The sequence below is a fragment of the Cydia pomonella genome, chromosome 22 (assembly GCF_033807575.1).
Source record: "Cydia pomonella isolate Wapato2018A chromosome 22, ilCydPomo1, whole genome shotgun sequence".
Classification (NCBI taxonomy): Eukaryota; Metazoa; Arthropoda; class Insecta; order Lepidoptera; family Tortricidae; genus Cydia; species Cydia pomonella.
In genome coordinates, this window is record NC_084724.1 from 914,404 (window position 1) to 937,538 (window position 23,135).

At 39.6% G+C, this 23,135-nt stretch overlaps 1 protein-coding gene and 1 long non-coding RNA gene across 3 annotated transcripts; both read left to right on the plus strand.

The window, feature by feature from the left end:
• The first annotated feature begins 1,722 nt into the window (after positions 1-1,722).
• On the plus strand, positions 1,723-6,144 carry LOC133530273 (uncharacterized). Its single transcript, XR_009801280.1, has 3 exons — positions 1,723-2,007; positions 2,467-4,666; positions 5,199-6,144. It is a non-coding gene; the product is annotated as an uncharacterized LOC133530273 (long non-coding RNA).
• A 3,181-nt stretch (positions 6,145-9,325) lies between these two features.
• LOC133529958 (gastrula zinc finger protein XlCGF57.1-like) lies at positions 9,326-21,954 on the plus strand. Of its 2 annotated transcripts, XM_061867744.1 has the most exons (5): positions 9,326-10,017; positions 10,614-10,863; positions 12,929-13,231; positions 13,456-13,758; positions 17,518-21,954. In XM_061867744.1, the coding sequence occupies exons 2-5, from the start codon at positions 10,650-10,652 to the stop codon at positions 18,828-18,830; spliced, it is 2,133 nt and encodes a 710-aa protein (XP_061723728.1). In that variant the 5' UTR covers positions 9,326-10,017; positions 10,614-10,649; the 3' UTR covers positions 18,831-21,954. The 2 variants fall into 2 exon arrangements, with proteins under 2 accessions (XP_061723728.1, XP_061723729.1); XM_061867745.1 differs by lacking the exon at positions 13,456-13,758 and having other exon boundaries at positions 9,327-10,017.
• The last annotated feature ends 1,181 nt before the right edge of the window (positions 21,955-23,135 follow it).

Here is a 23,135-nt window from a genome sequence, read left to right on the forward strand (position 1 = left end):
TTTACTTGTGTGTGCGCTTTTGTACCACACTGCGGCACAGCACTCTGCTGTTGGGTAGACAAGGGCCAGGCTAGAGGTGCGCAGGACACGGCCTCGTGCTCCCCAGGTTGTTCGCGCGAGTTTGTTAATAAGGTTAACCCTAGTTTTTAATTTCTGACCTAGATTCTCCAGGTGGGGCTTGTAAGTCAGAGATCGGTCGAGGGTTACCCCCAGGTACTTCGGGTAGAAATTATGTTGGAGCTTTTTCCTGCAAAAAGTAATGTCTACTTCTCTTTGTGCTTGGCTGTTAGAAAGGTGGAAGGCAGCTACTTCAGTTTTTGTGGGGTTTGGGCAGAGTCTCCATTTTGGGTAATACTCGTTTAGAGTTTGTAAATCTTGCGTCAGTACCATTCCCTACAAACAAGTTTCTATGTATGATGGGTGTTAAACCGTCACCACTGTGTGTAGACTGTCAGAAGCCTGATGACTTGTCTCACTTGTTGGAATTCAGATTTGAGAAAAAGGATTTTAGTACTTTGGGCTCCATGCACAATGGACAGATCAATTGTTGGTTGGCAGAGCCTTTATCAGACATAGCAATCAGCGTATACCACTTTATTGATCTCTCCCTTGCGTAGGGAACTATGAAAGCACCCATGAGGCTGACATGTCCACCTAGAGTGTCCAAAGCCTCAATAGAAATCAGATTTAAAAAAAAAAAGAATTTAAGCAAAATATAAAACGATTCATATAAAACTATCATTCATGTCAAATAATATATATAAACCTGTTAAAAAATTATGGAATAAATAAAGCTTTAATAATAATTGCTACACTAACAAGAATAACACAAACTTACATTTATGTCAAAGCACTCTTTGATCATGTTGGCATAAATCTCTGTTTCCCCGAGATGTGTGTACGGCGTCGTCAGGTCCTTGTCCGGAGCACGCCGCAGGCAGCAGCAACACGCGTGCACCGCGTCCATCGCGGCAACTGCTACGCTGTTTGTATGAACTCGCCAATCCACACAGGTAGCCCTTCGACAAGCTCTCACAGCAGGAACGATACAGGATACCTCTAAATGAAATTAAAGCTGTAGCGATACAAAAATAACAATACTACTCGAAAGCGCGCGGGTCTGAATACTTTCTCGTTCGCACACTACTGCCTATCGCGCTTAGCGGACCGACCGACCCAAGCGCACACGAAGGCCTCCATTTGTTAGCTAACGGTCTAGCTTGGGAGACGGCCTCTGCTATCCTCAAGGTGAACCAACAAATGAGCACGGGTTGAGAAACGTCACTACGTACCGCCCTAAGCTTCATATTCGGTTGACCTTTAGTCTATGCAGTAGACATCTCTTAGGGACCGAGCAAGGGGTGAGAACGCCGCAGCGTACCGCCTTCCGCTCATAGTTATATGTTTTATATCTAGACAATTAACCTGTATTACTTGATATTGTTCTGTTATAAGTTAAAAACCAATAAACCACTGGTTACCACTTGGTGTCCCATTCCATTCCCTACAAAACTTAATGACACAAAGTTAAAATTCTAATCACTAAAGTGATGTAGCCACGGACAAGTATCACATGTAGATAAAACAGATAAAACAAATTGCTTTGCTTTCGTTTCATGATTGTTTTGATTAACAAGCTAAGTTAGCTGTAACTAACCTCAAATCAAATCCTAAAAAATAAAATGTACACATTTGACAGATACCACAGGCGCGCACTTTTTTTTTTTTTTTTTTTTTATGGCATCGCGCTCCTGGCGCATTCAGCCAAACGAGTAAAACGGGGAAACGGAATTAAAGGATTACATTATAAAGGATATGTCGGAATTTGGATAAGGATCAGGGAATGGTAATATATTATAATTTTATATTATGACGTGAGAGGAATGAATACAATGATTTAAATATATATGGAGAAGAATTATTAATATACAGGAGTGTTCTAATAGATGTGGGAAACGGAACTTTTAAATCTGACAGCTGTCTTAATAATATAGAACGGTCATACAGGTTCAGTGTTGTCACATCTACCTATTTTTTGGTAGACCTACCTATTTTACCTGCGTTCTACCTATCTACCTTCCTCGGCCTGAAATCTACCTATTTTTCAAAATGGTACAATTGTAAGCAATTCTCAATACATGTGACGGAACATTACCTAATTTCTACCGAATTTCGATTCGATTTAATGAAAACTTGCCAAAGAAACAGATTATACAAGCAGGTTTATTATTATTACCTACAAACAATGGAAATCCTAACTAATGTTTCCATTTCTTTAATGAACACGTGTACTAACGTCACAATATGAAAAACTTATAAATAATTCAAAACATTTTTAATCATAAAAATGTACTTCTATTGAGTGGTAGATCTACCTATTTTTCATTTTAAATTCCACTCATTTCCACCTATTTTTGCACCCTGTTCTACCATTTCGGCAAAATTGTATGTGACAACACTGTACAGGTTACAATTACCTGAAAAGAATATATGATTAAGATCAGCGGGATCAGCTCCACAAATACATGCGGAACTGGCCACGCGATTTTGTAGTTTCAGGTGTTCCGGTGTACATACGTGACCCAATCTCATTCGAATTAACATACTGGTTGCAGGCTTTGGCAAAGAGATTTTAGCAAACCAAGGTTTGGCAGGAATTGATCTTTGTATGCTCCGATAATGTAACGCAGCGGCACCCGCACCAGATGCCCATAATTTTGTCCATTCCTTTCTTAGGTATATTTTAGGCAGTGCCAACAGGTCTTCAGCAACATTCTTAAATGGAAACATGTCTCCAGAACTAATGGCATCACGAGCTAAGTCATCCACCCTTTCATTACCTTTAATCCCTCTGTGTCCAGGGATCCAGGCAATGGAAACCGAGTAACCTTTAAGATGACATTTTTGCAGTAGACTACGGATTTGATAAATAATTGGGTTATTAGATTTAGATTTGAAAGGAAATTTAGATATTGATTGAAGAGAACTTAAAGAGTCTGAAAAAATGACTGTTTTTTTAAGATGCATTATGATGATAAACTCTAATGCTTTAAGGATTCCAAAGCACTCACCACTATACACAGAGGATTCTGGAGGCAATTTTATCTTTTGGTAAATATTAGATTGAATGTGAAGCACACCAATACCGACACAACCATTGATGGACATCTTAGAAGCATCTGTATACATATGGTTAGCACCCTGATAATCAGTATCAATAAAACTCAGAAATTGTTGATTTTGATCTATATCATTCTTTGATATACCTATATCCAGGAGAACTGGTGGAACTAGTATAAGAGACTCATATTCATGCTGAAAAATGGGAAGTGATGAAGAGCTAACAGTGGGAGCTGAAATAGATTTAAGTTTTTGAAAACTTTTGATTAAGCAAGGAGGGCTCTTGTGTTTCCAATAGTTGGATGTACTTATTTGAAGTAGAAGGTTAGACAAGATAATCCAGAGTTGGTGATTAGAGAATTGGGAGCAACGGAAAATAAATCTATCACAAAGATATTGGCGTCGTAAATGGAGCGGAGGCTCACAACACTCAACTTGCATAGCATTGATAGGGCTTGATTTCATGGCACCACAAATTATTCTCAAGGCTTTAGATTGAATATGATCTAGTTTTTGGAAGCCAACGACATATCCAGGCTCTAACAAAAATGTCCCATAATCTAAAATGCTTCTTATTAAGGCATTGTACATTAGTTTCATACAAAAAGGATGGGAACCCCACCAAACTCCAGAAACACACCTAAGGATATTAATATTTTTTTCACATTTAGAAACTATGTACTCACAATGTGGGAGGCCTGTTAATTTACTATCTAAAATGACACCAAGGAATTTAGTTTTATCTTTTACTGAAATGGAGTAGTTATCAAATTGCACATTGATTGGAGGAGGAAATAGTTTTCTAGTAAATAAAACTACAACACTTTTAGGAACAGAAAGTTCTAAACCATTAGAATCTAACCATGACCTCAAGAAACATAAGGAACAAGTGACTGATCTACTAGCCTGTTCAGGAGAAAGATTTGATGAATAAAGTAATAAATCATCGGCATACTGTAAGACCCTAACAGTACCATTTAGAGATGACTCTAAATCAGATGTATAGATATTGTATAATAATGGACTTAATACAGACCCTTGTGGTAGACCTCTCCACACTAAACGAGAAATTCTATTGTTGTCATTTATAAGACTGATGGACCGTTCAGATAAAAGGTTTATTACAAAATGACTTAACATTTGTGGAATGCCTAACTTGAAAAGCTTTTCCTGTAACACTGAAACTAATACATTATCATAAGCAGCACTTATATCCAGAAAAGCAGCTACTACTGACTCATTTTTAGAAAATGCCAGTCGTATATCTGCAATTAATATTGACAAACTATCATAAGTAGATCTACCTTTTCGGAATCCAAACTGACTATGAGATAATAAATGGTTCTTTTCAACAAAAAATTCTAGCCTGTTTTTAATTAAGTGTTCAGCTACTTTTGCAAATACTGAGGAAAGGGCAATAGGGCGATAGGAAGAAACATCTGATGCTGGTTTATTGGGTTTTAAAATAGGAATAACTATCTGGGATCTCCATGAATCTGGGACTATACCGGACTGGATAACCGAATTTATTATGCTCAGATAATAAGTAAGTATGCCATCACTGGCATTTACTAAAAATGAGTAAGGCACACCATCTTCACCAGGAGCACTATCTTTTAAATTGCTTAAAACACCTTTTAGTTCCTCCATTTTAAAAGGGCAATTAAAAGTGGAGTCTAAGGAAGGATCATATAAAAAGGTTGCAGGTTGGAACACAAACTCTTCAGGAACAGATGAAGGTGCTAGTCTGTCTATAAATTGTTGTGCAAGATTAGGAGGCAGTGTACGCCTTGAGGGTTCATTGAATGCATGTCTGAACCTTTTGATGTTGTTCCAAACTATGGAAGGTTTTACATTAGGATTGAGAGACGCACAGAATCGTCTCCAACCTTCATATTTCTTCCTACGTAACAATTTTTTAGTATCACGTGCGACCTGCATGTAAGACTCAAAGTTTTCAGTAGTCATAAAATGACGATAAAGTTTTTCAGCCTCCTTTCGTTGTTTAATGGCTTGGAAACAATCCTGATCCCACCAAGGAGGAGAGGGGATTTTATTAATTACAGTATTTTTTACAGGAAATACATCATCAGCTGCTTCTGTAATCACCCGGGCCAAAGCAACCGAGCAACCAACTACGTCAGTATCATCTTAACTAGGCAAAAACAATAATTTCTTCTCTACACAGCATTTAAAGTTTTTCCAGTCAGCATTACATAGATTGTATTTAAGCCTAGGGCTAGGTTTCGGAGATGGTCGTGTAGATGAAGGAAATGAGACTATAATTGGAAAATGATCACTACCAAATGTAGAATCTAGAGTTTGCCAGGTGAAAGAAGATGCCAGTTCAGCAGAGCAAATGGATAGATCAACAGCGCTGGGTGATTCTGTAGGCGCTGTACGGCGAGTTGGAGAGCCAGTATTTAGGACACAAAGATTGTGATCATCTAAGATTTTTAAAACACGATGTCCATTATAGTTGGATACTGAACTGCCCCAAAACTGATGGTGTGAATTGAAATCTCCTAGAATCAACAAGGGCCTAGGTAGAGAGGAAATTATTTGTTCTAATTCATTAAAAATAGAAGATGATTGATGAGGAATATATACAGAGAGGATGCAGATGTTATTTACAATGGCAGCAATAATTGAAAAATCATCACTATGAGATGGGAGATGAAGAGATGAAAATGATTCAGAATTCCTGACGAGTAAAGCTACTCCACCCCACCCGTCAGGACGGTCCTCTCTGAGGCATGAATAGCCAGTAGCTCTTAGAAGAGCTCCAGGCTTGAGCCATGTCTCAGATAGGGCAAAAACACAAGGTTTAAATTTATGTAGTAAATGAATGAAATCATGTTTTTTATTGATTATGCTTCTGCAATTCCATTGTATTATATTGTCCATTGTTTTTAATTGCAAATGTAAGAGAGTCAATCATAGGGGCAACGTGGGACGGTAAAGTAAGGTTTGGCTTGGACAAAAGAGTTCTTAAGGCCTCAATAGACTCAGCGATTACTAGTCGTTCTTCCTTTTCTGTTTCCTGACGTAGAGCACAACCGTTTGCAGGAGAAGGGATGGAGTATTCACTTATTATGGCCCGATGTGCAGCCACATCATAGCCATGGGTAGTCTTTTTAACAGAAGGACGAGGTTTCAACAAAATAGTTTTTCTGCTGCTATGGCTAGGAGGGCGCATATTCGAACTAGGGTTTGTAACTGAATTTTGAGCACTATTATGTGGTAAATTTGATTGTATATGTGGTTGTGACTTAACCATATCAGCAAACGATTTCGATATAGCTGGGTGCAGTTTAACGGCTTCTCCATAGGAGATGCAGTTATTTGCCATACTGACTTTAATTTCTTTTTGCCTTACATGTTCTGGGCATGACCTGTTTGTGGCAAAGTGAAAGCCATTGCATAAACAGCAAATGGCATCCTCCTCCTCCACTGCACAGGTATTTCCAGGATGCATTTCCCCGCACTTGAAACATTTAGGCTTCGAACGACAGTTATTTTTGGTATGTCCAAATTTACAGCATAAAAAGCATTGAATGGTAGGAAAAATGTACAATTCAACGGCAAGAGAGTTGTAGCATGAAAAGACTCGTTTCGGTAAAGAGGCCCCCAGACGGGCCATAGTTTCACGAAAATGTGTGGCTGCAACAGTGTGGCTGGTAGCATCAGCCAGCATTTACGGCCAGACAATGCAATACTCGACAATATTTTTAGTATGGCCGGGATATATTGTGATATATTTTTAGTGTGGCCGATGAATGTTTAGGGTCCCAGCCATATTGCCGGTAAAATCGCTTTGCAATCGAAAATACTGCAATATTTCTTATTGCTGTCTCACTATACGGCATAAGTGCGTCCTTTTTTCATGCTACGTGAAGTGTGTTTGTTGTTGTTTGGTTCGCGGTTTGAGGTTAGGTACGTATCAAAATGAGTGGAACATGGTCAAACGCAAAAATTATTGATTTTATCAATGAAGTGCATTTGTACCCGCAATTGTGGAACGTGGAATGCGGAATATACAAGGATCGAAACGCTAAGAAAGATGGGTGGGCAGATGTTGCCCAAAAATTTGGTATATCAAGTGAGGAGGCATACAAAAAATTTAGAAGTTTGAGGACATACGCCAAGAACGAGGAAAAAAAAAGAAAAGTGGCAGCGCTGGTGGAAAGCCCGTAAAATGGTTTGCCTTTGACGCCATATCATTTGTACAACGCGTACTAGTTCGTCAGCCATTGTAGCCATACTAGCCATATATGTAGCCCATGTAAAGACAAAATAATGAAATATTGCATACTGAAATATTTTGCTTAAATATTGCCGAGATATACATTTTCCAGCCATATGCTGCAATAAAATGTTTTTCGTATTGCTGAGATATATTTGGCAATATTGTAGCCACATATTTCAACAAAAGTGTAGCCCGTCTGGAAGCCCCTTAATACTTGACCGTCAAATGTCAATACAACTGTCTCTGAGGGTTGCCAGGTAACAGAACCGTTAACCACAACTCTGTGGTTCAAACGTCGTACTTTTAATACTTTTCCACACCCCATGGGCACGGAAATGTTGGAAACTATTTCCTCCTCCGACCACTGTGCTGGAATACCTCGAACCAAGCCCATACGGGTCACAGAAAACGACGGAATGTATGCGGTAAGATTTTCTGATTCAAGACACGTATCAGTAACAAATAAGTTTGCGTCAACGTAATTTGAAAACGACATCGCTATACGTGTCCTACCAATGCGCTTAACACTTCCATTTATAATGTTTCTGAAGCCTTTTTTTAGTAAAAATTTCCCAAAGGACACCGGGTGCAGAGATGATTTTGCATCTGTTTGTTTCATTTGTACGTGCACCGTGAAGGGAGCAACATCGGAAGATGAAAATAAATTCCTGCCAACCTTGGTATTAGAAGAGTCATTTTTTGTATTTAAGTTATCCGAAGAGTTTTTGGTAACCTGAATGTTAGAGTTTGAAGGAGCTTGGGTTTCTTGTATGATGTTCTGACAATCGCACGAATAGTCCCCGCCATTATTTTTCCTTCTTTTTTTATTACATGTTTTGCATCTTTTGTGACTCTTATTTCTTTTCAATTCACTTCTGCTCCCCACAGAAGAGTCCGTGTCCATTGCTGAATCGATAATAACATTACTTCCGACCTGGAGGTTATCACCTCCAGGGTCGGGAGGATCGTCATCCCCCATTACATATATACGAAAAAACTTACCAACTACGACGAAATTACACTAATTATATATACAAATACAACAATATATACAAACTATGTGAAAAATTATATACAAATTACTGATTCCCTGATCTATAATATTAAAATGGAAATTAAATTTACAAGAAACCTAAAACTGGACCGCCGCGTTTCACGTTTCCCGCGCTTTTTTTTCTGGCGCGCACTTGTGATTCTTGTGACATGCTTTTTTTTTTTAAATATGGCTTACTGTTGGTTGCCAGTGTCATGTCGATTTATTTATGATAACAAACTTATTTCGGGGGCGCGAATTTTTATCAAACACAAGGTTGCTAATCCAAATGAGAATGTAGGAACGATAGTAAATTTAGATGTAAAGAAAAATCAAAACATTAGTACAATATATAAGTAACTAGGAATAAATGAGCCAATTGAAATTAAATCTTTAATTTGTTAAGATTACAGAAAGAGACTAAGGCCACCAAACAATGCAACAACTCGAAAATGTGAGTAGGAAAAGAAACTTTTAAACTTAAGAGATCCGCATAAAAATCATCATGTTTATATAAAGAACAAGCAAAGAAAATGTGATTTAAGTCACCTTCGTCTACTCCACATTCACACAGAGAGGAGTCTCGAACATGGATTTTTTTTTAAGTGGGCGGGAGTGCAGCAATGGCCCAGTCTCATTCTTGTAACTGTGGAGCAGAACTGTTTTTGAATAAAAATCTTGGAGAACCAAGGTTTTCTCGGAACGTCAGGTTGTACGAGGTAATAAGGCTTGGTTCGGAACCAATTGGCGGCAGCCCAATTAGACGACCAAACCTGATAGAGCCACCTAGCCGCCAGAGGGACTAAATCAAAACAATAGTTCCTAAAAGGAGTCTTGTCACCACAAGTCTTGTGACACTTGACTTTAATATATTTTAAGTATGATCCAGACGGGACAATTTACGTCTGATTGATTGTCAGCTTAATTATTGTGTTTTATGCTTTTTGTGGGCAGTCTTTTAAATGCCGATTACATCCACACTTCGCGATCAACCCGAAATCAATCCCGATTTCGGGCCCGATATCGAGAAAATATTTTTCCGTTTCACGTAGTCTCAGCACATCGTTTACAATATTTGAAATGTAAAAAAATCGTTCGTATACAAAAATATAAACCATTTAACATTTTTGGCAATTAGAGACAAAGTATTTTTTACATTTCTGATATTGTTAACGATGTGCTGATATTCTGTGAAACTAAAATGATTATCAGGCCCGAAATCGGGAAGTGTGAATGTATAATTGGCGCTTTACCGGATTAAACTTACTAAAAATAAAATTTTCTATTCATTACAAGGCAGTATGGCTTATAGCTTTAGCCCGTCTAGGTGGACGAAAAAAAAACTGCATAAGTTGTCAAATTTTTGAGGTTATGTTACTTATGTGTTGTCTGTTGTGTTTCGGCTGGGCAGGGTTAGCATTAGTCGTTACGCTATTGAATGGTGATTTTTTGCCAAGATAATTGCACTTATTCTTGGTTTAAATCAAATAGCTGTATCACGCGAGCTGTCTCCGATAAGTAGTTTGTATTTTTTTGCCAAGTGAATAAGTAGACTTCCGCTTTCGTCGATTGAGGCTGTAGCGATCTTTTGTAGTCTGTGCTGTAGCGAGAAAAGGTACTTACTTTCATTACTTATGTTTAGCTACTTTTACGTACTCTGTGCTGTAGCTGTACTTGTTCACGTGATCGCGTCTAACTATCGAACTTATATGTAGTTCTAGGTATATCTCATTTACTTCAACAGTATAGTACTTAGTCTAGGGATTTCCAATCTTTTTCAATCCGTGACGCACTTGCAAGTTTAAAATTGAATCTCGGCGCCCTTACCTAGTTAGGCTATTCGAAATAGGTAACATGGTGAGGAGGATTGCCTCACGCTGCCCCTGACTTAGTCCCATTTGAGCTTACATCAAGCCACTCTGTGGTATTTTTGTAATTTCTTTTATTTATTATGTCCTATAGTTGGTCACCAATTTAGATTAGGATTATTGAGTAGGAAGTAATGTGACCCACTGACATGGTGGCTATGTAGGCCATTTTTGCACTTGCATAGGAGTCTGCTATATTTTAAAGATTAATTTAATTTTTCTTCTAGTATTTTTTTGGTGTTGGTAACACCTGCATCATAAACATTATATTCTGCTAGAAATGAAATACCACAACATTCCTTCTATGTGAGACTCCACCAACCACATGCTATTTGCATTGCAGCTTCTCACTGCTACCAGCTTGTGAGCGCACAACAACATGCCCCTAGAGACAGCATGTGGTAAGGCAGAGGCGGTGTGTGTGAAGACAGAGCCCGGAGAGACGTGTGTAAAGGAGGAGCAGGAGTGTGAGGATGGCGCCTGGCAAGGAGTGAGCGCAGCAGCCGCAGAGGCTGGACTCTATATTGATCATGAGGTCAAGGATGAGGTTGTGCTTGGCCCCGAGGAGTGGCACCGCCCAAAAGTGTTTCAAGGTCTGTTTATAACAAAATCTGCTCTTTAATGTCAAAACCTCCCACTGTGTCTAACCACTAATTTGTATGGATTTTTAGTCAACTTTATTATTTATTTGATAAAAGACAAAAATAGAAGTGTGACAGAGTGGTCAGAAACAAGACAATAGGCGGGTCCACACAGGCAGCGCGCGCGTTTTCCTTGCTCGAGCGCGCCACCTCGGCCGAAGCACACTACACTGGCCGTAGTTAGCGCGAGGAAATTGCATTGTGCGTATGCTGGCTCTGTGTCCCGCCTAATGAAAAGAATTTAGACCCAAATACAAAAATAGGCAATTAATTATATTAACATTAGTTGTTAGTATTTTAACCATCTACATTCACATGCTGATCCATGCAGCTGGGTTGGGTGTGAGATGCAGCAGATCCTATGGTGGCCCCTGGTGGCAATACAGGGGGCAGCATTGGATAATGTCTTCTATGGTCTGGTCCTCTTCACCGCGATCACACCCCTCCCTCCCTTGAGTCCCTCCACCTTCACCTGTACAAAAAGTAGTTGCATCGGCCTGTCCCATTCTGAGTCTATTGACCCGACACCATTGTTTTCTATGGAGGTTTGACCTCCATGGGATGGGACTGGGAGTTGACGTGTAGAGCTTGCAATTCTTGAGTTTACATTGGCAGCCCATTCATTTTCCCAAGCATCTGGAATATTAAAACTTGGGTTGTTTTGGGTATATCCGGACATCAGATGCTGGTGAGGTGGGTTACAGAAGTTGGGTTGGGTTACAGGACCCAGGTACGTCCTTAAACTACGTCCAAAAGAGAGGTATGGGCATTGTGAATGTCATCTCGCTTTGTGTGGTAGGGCACAGCACAGCGGATATCATTCCAGATCTAGAGCAGAGCCCAACTGGGGAAGTACCTCCACCTTACAGAACACTGCAGCCAAATAGCACTAGACTCCACTCATAGTGTTGTGTTCCTGCCGGTGAGTAAGGTAGCCAGAGTTCAACAAGGGGGGGAATGCTAGGGTCCGCAACGCGCAATTGACTACTCTGGAGTTGCAGGCGTACATAGGCTACGGCGACTGCTTACCATCAGGCGGGCCGTATGCTTGTTTGCCACCGACGTAGTATAAAAAAAATGTCCATGAATGGGTAAGGAGCCAGTTGAGATGATCTTTTCTGTTTCCCGTTTCTTTAGACTGTCTACAAGGCGTTTCCCTGATACGGCCTATCATTTTTTTTAGTTAGCACTAAAAACAGGGGCCTCGCAAAGATTTTCCGCCTGGAGCCTCGTAGAGGCTAAGGCCGTCCCTGGTAACTCATTGTCAGATGGGTCGGGCCAAAGGTGCGTGGTCAACATTACTAACACACGTTGCGTTCCATAAGAGGCACCGACCCTTCTGTCAAGAAACCAATATGAGACCATCTGGCCTTTTGCCACCCGAGCGCACAAACTCGGAGGCTCCAGGACACAGGGACCGTTGGGTGAGACCAAAGCCCTGCGAACTACCTTATTTATTGCGTGCTGACGCGAAAAAACGCCCAGCCCAGTTATTTGGCAAATTAAATGTGTTACAAATGTTATATATTATGTCATAATAATAATCTACTTACAAAAAAAATACAAAGCAAAACATTTTCATAGTTAAAATTAGACGAAGATGGTTGCCAAAATAATATCGATGGCGAAAAGTTGACTGACAAATGAAATTCGTAAAATACATTTAATGTTCGGGGAAAAGGCAGAACACCATTATTTTAATTTCGAGTTTTTTTAAGCCTAGAAAAAAAAATTTTTTTTCACGTAGTGCAAGTCGGACTCGCTCACCGAGGGTTTCGTACTCTTTAGTATTTGTTGTTATAGTGGCAACAGAAATACATCATCTGTGAAAATTTCAATGGTCTATCACGGTTCATGAGATACAGTCTGGTGACAGACGGACGGACGGACTGCGGAGTCTTAGTAATAGAGCCCTGTTTTACCCTTTGGGTACGGAACCTTAAAATCTTTTTTTTATAGATCGATTGAGCTGTGCTTAAATATACGACAAAAACATGAATTGTATTTTGTGTTTCAGTGAGTTCGGACAGCAGCGCCGCTTGCGCCAGGAAACAGCGCGCGATGACATGTTCAATGGTGCTCGAGCGCCTCCGCGGTGACGCGACTGTTCACAGTGGAGGCAAACCATACAGCTGCGAACACTGCGGCAAGCATTTCGGAAACAAATATATTTTAAGAAATCACATACAAAACACACACTTATCGACCGAACAAAAACTATTTGCTTGTGATTTCAGTGGTTCTACATTTCGCACCGAATTGCTTGTAAAAGAACACGAGAAAAGTGAACACGGTATTACGAATTTCACGTGTGCTGAATGTGAGTATACAACAAGTTCTAAGAAAAGTTTGTGCAGACTCATTTAAAGAGACACTCTTTGGAGAATAATTTTGATTTAAGTCAATGCAGTTACACAAATTCGTGTAAAAGTAATTTACACAAACGCCAAACAATAAGAAAATAAAAACTTATTTTTTTAAATAGATCGATTGAGCTGAGCTTGAATATGCGACGAAAAACATGAATTGTTATTTGCGTTCCAGTGTATTCGGACGGCAGCGCCGCCCGCGCCAGGGAACAGCTCGCGACGGCTTGTTCCGTGGTGCTCGAGCGCCTCCGCGGCGACGCCACTGCGAACAGCGGAGGCAAACCATACAGCTGCGATCACTGTGGAAAACGTTTCAGAAACAAGCCTATCTTAAGGAAACATATTCAGCTCACTCACTTAGCAATCGGGCCAAGACAAATTCCATGTGATTTTAGTGATTCTACATTCCAATCTGAATCGCTTGCAATGGATCACGAGAAAAGCGGACATGGTGTTACAAATTCCATATGTGCTAAACGTGAGTAGGGGCAGGGGCACTTTTACATGTCAATTTTTTACAATAAATAACAAAATACAATTACAAATATAGAATCAATTAAATATTAGATATTTTAATAGAGATGTATACAGTCTCTAATTGTCGAATTACACAAAAAAAATATGATGAAAAATACAAACAACAAATACTGAAATTCATAAGAGATGTAAAAATCTCTTAAGTGTCAGAGATTAAATATAATTTTAAAAAAATGACCATTCAAATATCCTTAGAGATGTGAAGGGTCTCCAAGGATTGAGTTCTTATATAAATAATTATACTACCTAGTTGGTTACTAAATTCTATTATTGCAATAATCTTTAACTACATAAAATATACGAACGAAAGTTGAATAAACTATCTATTAAAATAAAGTACACAAAATCAGGAATTACATATGACAATATCATTCAAAATGGCCTCCTCTGGCCTTGACACAGGCCCTCAAACGACGAGGCCAGTCATCAATAGCGGCACGCACGATTGTCATGTCTAATTCCGTCACTGTCTTAACTATGGCCCGCTTGAGGGAGTCAAGATTTGTGTGGGGTTTAGCACAGGCTTTCTACTCAATAACCTGCCATATGGCATAATCCAGTGGGTTAAGGTCCGGGCTGGAGGACGGCCAGTATCCGTGGGCAATAAAGTCAATTTTGTTCTTTTGAAACCAGGCTTGAGTTGTTTTTGCCTTATGTGCAGGAGCTGAGTCCTGTAGAAAGACCCATGGCTGGTTTTGAAATAGGGTGTGGCTTAAGAGCTTCACTATTGGTTCGAGAATGGTTTCCTGGTAAACTTTGGCCCCAGTTTTCACACCTTTTTCACAGAAATGAACCTGTGTTAGCCCTGAGTATGACACACCCAGCCAAATCATCACACAAGAGGGATGAAGGCCTCGTTGCACTCTCGGTATAGCTGCAATCGCCTCTTGACTGTTTTTTGCATACTCGTACACTCTGTCATTCTGGCGGTTACAACATTCTTCAATGGTAAAAAAATTTTCATCAGTAAATAGTATTTTTCGGTGGCCATTTTGTGCGTACCGTTTCAATAGCACGCGACTTCTCTCTAGCCTTTAATCGTCCATTAAGCAAATGACCTTTTTGTCCGCGGTAAGCGTGTAGTCCAAGGTTTTCATTGATAACTTTTTTTAGGGAGCTTCTCTTCACAGACATCTGTATTGCCAACAACTTTTGCTTCAGGACGGGGTTTCTTGCAATTCTCGCCTTTACTACCTTTATTAGAGCTGGGGTCCGAACGGTGCATGGTCTTCCAGACCTCTTGTGGTCACCGAAGCCCTAAGTACTATTGTATCTATTAATTCTGCGATAAACAAATTGTGTGTTGATTTTTAGGTTTTCAAAATCATGTTTGGCGGCTGCTCACATTTATGCAACGCAATTACTGCGATACGATTCTCTTTTAGGCCTCAATTCATTATAGATACGACGAGATAAGCGTTATGTGTGGTATATATTTATAGCTCACAAATCCACCACATTATGTCACTTTTTATTTTTTCGGTAGCATTTGTATTAACGGAAATATAGAGGTTGCAAATCGAGTAACAGAACTTAGTAACCAACTAGGTACATGAAATTAACAAACAGACAAGAACCGAATGAAGTGTCTGTACATGATACATGCTGGGCATAAGCCATTGAAATGTATAGGTAGCGATTGCGACTACAGTTGCAGACTGAACCGGCAAATACTTCTGTCGGGCCACCATTAATCCCACCAAAAACATTTCATGTAAACCGTTGACGAAAGTGACGACGAAATCATAAGGCTCGCCTGTCAAAAAGTTATCATGTCTGTCTACGACAACAAGTGGCCGCGCGGGGTACGGACCCCACCACACTCCGTTAGCTCCAGCGGCCGCCACAACGCCGCACGCGTCTCACATACCTATTACTCGCGAATATCAACCTTGTATCAGTTTCGGATATTAAATCCCTATTAAGTATATACATCAAGATCTTTTACTTGCACCATAATCGCCTGCATGTCTCTTGTAGAGCCAAGCTTCTAACGTTACACGTGGGCGTAAGGTAAAAAAAAAATTCATTATTTTTTGTTATACAGTAGTTCTTGTAATAACGAAACGACCAAGCCATATATTTTGACTAAGGTGTTGAGTTTGTGAAGTTAGGGCTTGTAGAGTAAGAAGCTGACTTATTAATAATTATACCTACATTAATTCAAATACTATACATGATAGCATGCCTGTAATTTAGTATTAAGCTAGATATAAGACAATGTTTGTGCCCTGACTGGGTGCCATGGAAACTTACTGTATAACTTTAATAAAATCTCGTGTAGGTACATATTATCTTATCTAGCTTCGCTCAAGAGATCTGATAACTTTTTGACAGTGCGAGCCTTATGGTGGTTTCGTCTTAGCAACATTTTACATGAAAATGTTTTGGTGGTATTTCACTTCCTTTGGTAAGTTCCTTATGACAAACTTCCATCCCCTAATTTAAATGGTTGGGGTGATTTCCTATTAAAAATCCTGAAATACGTATCTGGAGGCATCTTTTATACAATCTGCTTTTTACTGATACCCCTTACAAAATGCAACCCCCTTTTCCCTCGTAATGAGATTTTCCACACATTTTCATCCTTACGGGGTGATTTTGGGGCTAAAAACTATTCTATATCCTTCCCCATAACAAAAACTATCTGCCGGTTCTGCGGTTATTGATTGCCTATATAAAATTGCACCCCCCTTTTCACCCCCATTTCGAGCTAATTGGGGGGGCGTCCCAAGACTATGGGACATCAGGGGAAAGTACCTTAAATATCGTAGATAGGATATTTTGCTGAAAGAAGACTTTATTTTATTTGTAAAAGTAAGTAATATTGCATTCAAAGAATTAAAAAATTAAACCGAATCTTGAAATTTTAATCAAAATTTTTACTTTATTCATATCTTTTGCGATATCATATTTCTGAGATGACTTATTTTTTATGCATTCTTGCGATTGGCATCATAAAAATACAGATGTTTTTTTTTCACATTTGAGTCGGTTCGATTTCCAGACAAAGTAACTTATTTTTTTTTAAATCTTTGAATGCAGTATTACTCAGTTTTGAAAATAAAATAAAGTCTCTGTGGCACTACTTTGTGGTAATTAGCAGGAACTGTCCTTGGCGCTTAAAATCAAAGTCTGCAATTCACGACACAGCAGTTTATTAGCACAAGCACAGAAGAAAGTCAGCACACAAGCACAGAAGGTGGAAGGAACACAAAACAAGCAAAGCAAGATAGGATCACGTAAAGGTTTCGGAGCGCAAAGCGACGTGCGTTCAGTATCGAGCGGTTAGATCGACTGGCCGCGCCGCGCTAGAGGCGCAGGCGCGTTGCGGCGGACAGCGCTCGCGCAACCGGTTGGGAACTAGAACAAAGGATGACGTCCGGCGCTCTGTCTCCACTATACGTAACTACTATGTACGGATCTCGTCCGTCAATTAATACTAGATATGAAACAGACTATAGATATAAAATAAAAACTACACAAATAATAACATGGCCCCCACATCTCCTTTTAGCAAAATATCCTGTCTTATATTTAAGGTACCTTCCCTTGATGTCCCATAGTCTTGGGACGCCCTGTATACAGTACTTCATATTGAACTTGGCTCTCAATTCACATTTATGTTTTTGATGGCATGCATTATAATTATACGCTATATTATAATCCGTTTAAATTGTTTTGTTAATTTGTGTTCCAGTGTGTTCGGACGGCAGCGCCGCCCGCGCCAGGGAACAGCTCGCGACGGCTTGTTCCGTGGTGCTCGAGCGCCTCCGCGGCGACGCCACTGCGAACAGCGGAGGCAAACCATACAGCTGCGATCACTGCGGCAAGCATTTCGGAAACAAGTATATTTTAAGAAATCACATACATAACACACACTTCGACACCGAACAAAAACTATTTCCTTGTGATTTTTGTATTTCTGCGTTTCGCACCGAATTGCTTGTAATAGAACACGAGAAAAGCGAACATGGTGTTACCAATTTCATGTGTGCTGAATGTGAGTATACAACAAGTTCCAAGAAAACTTTGGAGACTCATTTAAAGAGGCACTCTTCGGAAAATAATTTCAACTGTAGTCACTGTAGTTACACAAGTTCGTGTAAAAGTAATTTACACAAACACCAAACAATACACTTTGCTGGAAAACCTTTTGAGTGTAGCGACTGTGATTTCAAATGCAGAGTTGAATCAAATCTGCGACGTCACAAGAAGACGCACAACCGGAGGCGACAGAGAATACTCACTGGAAAACATCCTAATAAATGTAATTATTGCGACTACAAGTGCAGTGCTAGTTCTATTTTACAAAAACACGAAATAAAACATACAGGCGAGAAGCCATTTCAGTGTAGCCACTGTGATTACAAATGCAGACATAAGTCAAACTTACAACAACACCTTATGATACATACTGGGACAAAGCCATTTCAGTGTAGCCATTGTGATTACAAATGCAGTCGGAAGTCAGACTTACAAAGACACCTGATGATACATACTGGAGCGAAGCCATTTCAGTGTAGCCATTGTGATTACAGATGCATTCTGAAGTCATCCTTACTAAGACACCTAATGATACATACTGGGGCGAAGCCATTTCAGTGTAGCCACTGTGATTACAAATGCAGAAATAAGTCAACCTTACAAAGACACCTGATGATACATACTGGGGCGAAGCCATTTCAGTGTAGCCACTGTGAATACAAATGCAATCGGAAGTCAGACTTACAAAAACACCTGATGATACATACTGGGGCGAAGCCATTTCAGTGTAGCCACTGTGATTACAACTGCATTCGGAAGTCAGACTTACAAAAACACCTGATGATACATACTGGGGCGAAGCCATTTCAGTGTCATCACTGTGATTACAAATGCAGACATAAGTCAACCTTACAAAGACACCTGACGATACATACTCGGGTGAAGCTATTCAAATGTAGCAATTGCGTATATAAGACCAAACGGAAAGGAGACTTGCTAAAACATCAGATGATACATACTGACTAAAAGCCTTTTATTTGTACCCACGGCAACAACAGAAGTGGATATAAATATGATTTACAAAGACATCTTAGAACGAAACATTCCGGTGAAAAACCCAGAAATAGTTCGTACAGAACATGTGTCGGGTGTGGGCTATGTGGTGTATGTGTCGTGGCTCCCTTGCACGATGTGTTCCCGGTGTCGTGCCGGCGTGTGTCGTGCAGGACGAGCGAGTGGCGTGTGTAGTGGCGAGAGGCTGCTTCAGGCTGCGTCTCCACCAGAGATGTGCGAGGATGCGTAGCGAGGGATATGTTTTAGGGTTCCGTAGCCAAATGGCAAAAAACGGAACCCTTATGGATGCGTCTGTCTGTCTGTCCGTCCGTGTCACAGCCACTTTTTTCCGAAACTATTAGAACTATACTGTTAAAACTTGGTAAGTAGATGTATTCTGTGAACCGCATTAAGATTTTCACACAAAAATAGAAAAAAAAAACAATATTTTTTTTGGGGTTCCCTATACTTAAATTTTTTTTTCATCAAACCCATACGTGTGGGGTATCTATGGATATGTCTTCAAAAAATGATATTGAGGTTTCTAATATCATTTTTTTCTAAACTGAAAAGTTTGCGCGAGAGACACTTCCAAAGTGGTAAAATGTGTGCATCATTTGAGAAATTATGAATGTGGGCTGAGAATGAGTGGGTTACTCGTCAAATGTCTTCTTTATGCTGATGACCTGGTATTGCTAGCGTCGTCGGGTAAAGAGTTGAAGGGAGAAAATATGACAAACTGAAATGTTGATGGTCAAGAAAGAGTGGAACAAGTGAAAGAGTTTGTGTATTAGGGAACCTTAATGTATGTAACCTGTATGTATTATGATAAAGACATTGATAGGAGAGTGAATGCTGGAAATCCTGTGGATTGGGCACTCAACGCTTTTATGAGCAGGCAGAAGGTGTCACAAAAAGCATGGTTGGTTGTGCATAGAGGGGTGTTGGTGCCTACACTTATGTATGGTAGCGAAAATTGGGTATGGCAGAAGAGGCATCAGAGCCATGTGAATGCAGTGGAGATGAGAGCGTTGAAAAGTGTGTGTGGTGTGAGATTATAAGATAGAATTAGGAGCAGTGTGATGAAGGAAAAGTGTGTACTGAACGAAGATGTGTGGAAAGAATGAGTGAAATAATGCTAACAAAGAGAGTGTATAAAGAAGAAGTAGAAGAGGGAGCTGGAAGGGGTAGACCTCGGCGGACTTTCTCTGATTAAACCAGCAAGCGTGTATGAGGAATGTTATGAAAGTGAAGGAAGCGAAAGAGGCATGTCAGGATCGTAGCAAGGGGAAATCCGTGGTCTCTACCTACCCCTCCGGGAAATAGGCGTGATTATATGAATGTATTTTGAATCTTTATTGAATTTATTTGTCTTGGCAAGTTTTGATTCTTGAATAATTTAACTGACTACTGGGTAGATTATTCCTCAATTAAGATGCATGGTTAAATTAGTTGGGCAGGTTAGGTATGATAAAATTTGCGAATTGCGATAAGTGCCAAAGTTTAGACTTCGAATATTCGCTTAAGGTCGCTTGTACTGAATAAACAGAATGATCCTTAACTTAAAATTTACGTAACGTTGCTTTGTACCCACAATCCTACAAAAAGCATTAGCCGCACAGTAAAAATAACATACTTATTAAATTTGAGTTATGTTTAGCTATAATTTCACGAAGCCTATCGAGGGGAGTACAGTAAAAATATTATTTCCTTCGCATTTGGATACCTACCGTTCCTCATTTACTGTAAATACGTTTAGCCGGGTATTTACAGAAACTGTAACTAAAGCGGATGAAATAGATTTTTTCGAGTAATAAAAAATATTCGGAAACTAAGCGGTCGAATATTCGAATATCAAAACAGGTCGAATATTCGACAAATTCAAATATTGCACGAATTGCAAGCCCTATTTTTAAGAACTAAGAATCACTTCATTTGTTCTCCGCGCTCAGCGTGTAGTGATTCTATTGGGTAACAAACAGCCCTCGCTACGCATTCTCGCACATCTGGTGGAAACACAGCCTTACTCAACTACTTAAGATATATGAAAAACTATAACCTGTTTGCGGATAATGTGTCAACACTCAATACATACGGACGTTTTGTTATTCTGTTTAATATTTTGCTTACACGTAGACCGCGAGCCAGCAACAGATTTCCATGACCAATCGCAAGTCGCATGAACATGTAAAAAATAAGCGCTTTACCTTCTTATGATAGCAATAAAGAAAAACATGAAACTTTGCATGTAGCATTTCATCAGGTGAAACGCCTGAAACGTCATAAACGGATTACGCAATTAACACATTACGCATACTTTGCGGACATAAAGTGGTAAGGCGCGCATTTTTTACATGTTCACTTTACAGCTGCTGGCCTTTCCACCGCGATACAACCGGCTGACGGTTTTTACTTATTTAAAACAGCATCTAAACTATCACCTGACAGAGTATCAGCCGGGAGGCGAGGACTGACGAAATATGCTCCTGGCCCGCGGTCTAACGGGCCAAAAAGACCAATTAGTAGTTTCGAATTTTTGACACTACAATACATTTTTAAATTAAGGGGCTCCCCGCGGTTTTCATCGATTTTTGACTAGTTTTGAGTGGTTACTCCTACATTTGCACTATAGATAGAATTATAAGACAACCGGCTATCGGTTCTTCAATCTTTTATCTCCATTCTGGTCTGCCGAATTTTGAAACCCTTAATTTGTTTATTTTTAAACAACGTCAATCAAAACAGTTTTTTCGTAACTCGATTGCTGTGAAGGATTTTACATATACAAAATCTACACATTTGCGTTCGTCTTTAACGTCGCTAAAAATTGGTCAGATTGTAATTTTAAACTAATTAACACAAAAGCTATGGCCAGTAAACCAGTTTTTTGGCCTAAAATTGTTCAACTTTGATGCCAAATATCTCGAAGACAGTGATTTATGAAGTAAATTTGGTATACAATATTGCTTACAGCCGTTGCTGTTAATATGATAAGCTACAAAAAACATTACAAAACTAAGGGATTAAACTCCAAGGTCATTGGCGTTAGGGACCCCCTTAATAAAACTATCATGAAATAAAACGTTGGTGATATTAATTTTTAGTGTTTTATTTTTCTTTCCTGTGTGTTATTGTGTGTACCATCATAGGTGGAGGGAACCTACTTCGCAGGAGGAACACAGAGTCAGGCTAAGCCAACTCTGCACCGTGTTCGATATCACGGGAAGTGGAAGTGTTTCAAGTGTTATCATAAACATCAAACTTCTATGATATTAAGACGTTTGAAATAACACTTGCACACTTGGATGTAGGTCCAACGCCAATAAAGGATTAATCTGTTTACCTGTCACTGACCACAGAGCAACACAGACCTACGAGCACATCCATAAAGTTCAATTTCAGTTTGGACACTTCGGTGACGCGGCGTCCGAGTGACAGCTCTTGTGTTTGACACGGCGTAGCTCAGCCTGACTCTACCTACTCGCGGCGTGCTGATTAGTACAGAAGTGGCCGCGGCGATGAGTGCGCGGCGTGACTGTAGTACTGGCGGCCATTTACTAAAGTGTCCCGAAACAGGCTAAATGTAATAATCCCGTCACCAGGACTATGACCGCGAAACACTTCGTTTGTTCAATTGTCTATTTGCCACTATCGTTTAAACAATACAAGAGCGGCAGAGAAGCAACTAGACGAACGAACGATTGAAGAGGTTGGCGGTAGGAGCCACTAACTACCATCGTGACCAGCTTAACGTTCATATAAGACGAGAGAGTCCTTTGGTATTGTCAAAAATTGGTATTGTCGGTATATCTTGTAGGTATAGTAATCTGTCAGATTTATATAATGTGTATTCTCATTTCTTTATTAATTTTATTTTTCTTTTCCTTTCGTAAGAATTCGATATGTTTTCTGAGAGTATTTGTATGGTTTGATATAACATCAAATTTCTATAAAGAAAAGTAGCTACTGTATGTAATTGCATGATTTCTATAGTAATCTAAATTGTATTTTTTTCCTTATTTACTGCATGTTAACATGTAATGTTTTGAAAAGATGTGTTCCGCCGAGTTTCTTGCCAGTATTGGGTTACCCTCCTCCAATTAAGGGGGGATTTAAATCTTCTCGGGTCAGAGGTGTAGGGTTAGAGCCGGTGTAGCTTTATTTGACGTTCATAAGCGCATCGTAATATGCCTACTTGAATAATAAACTATCTTTATCTTTTTACTTAAGTATTATTACTTTGAGCGGGTTCACGTACCTGCCGTTCTCGACGCGCCG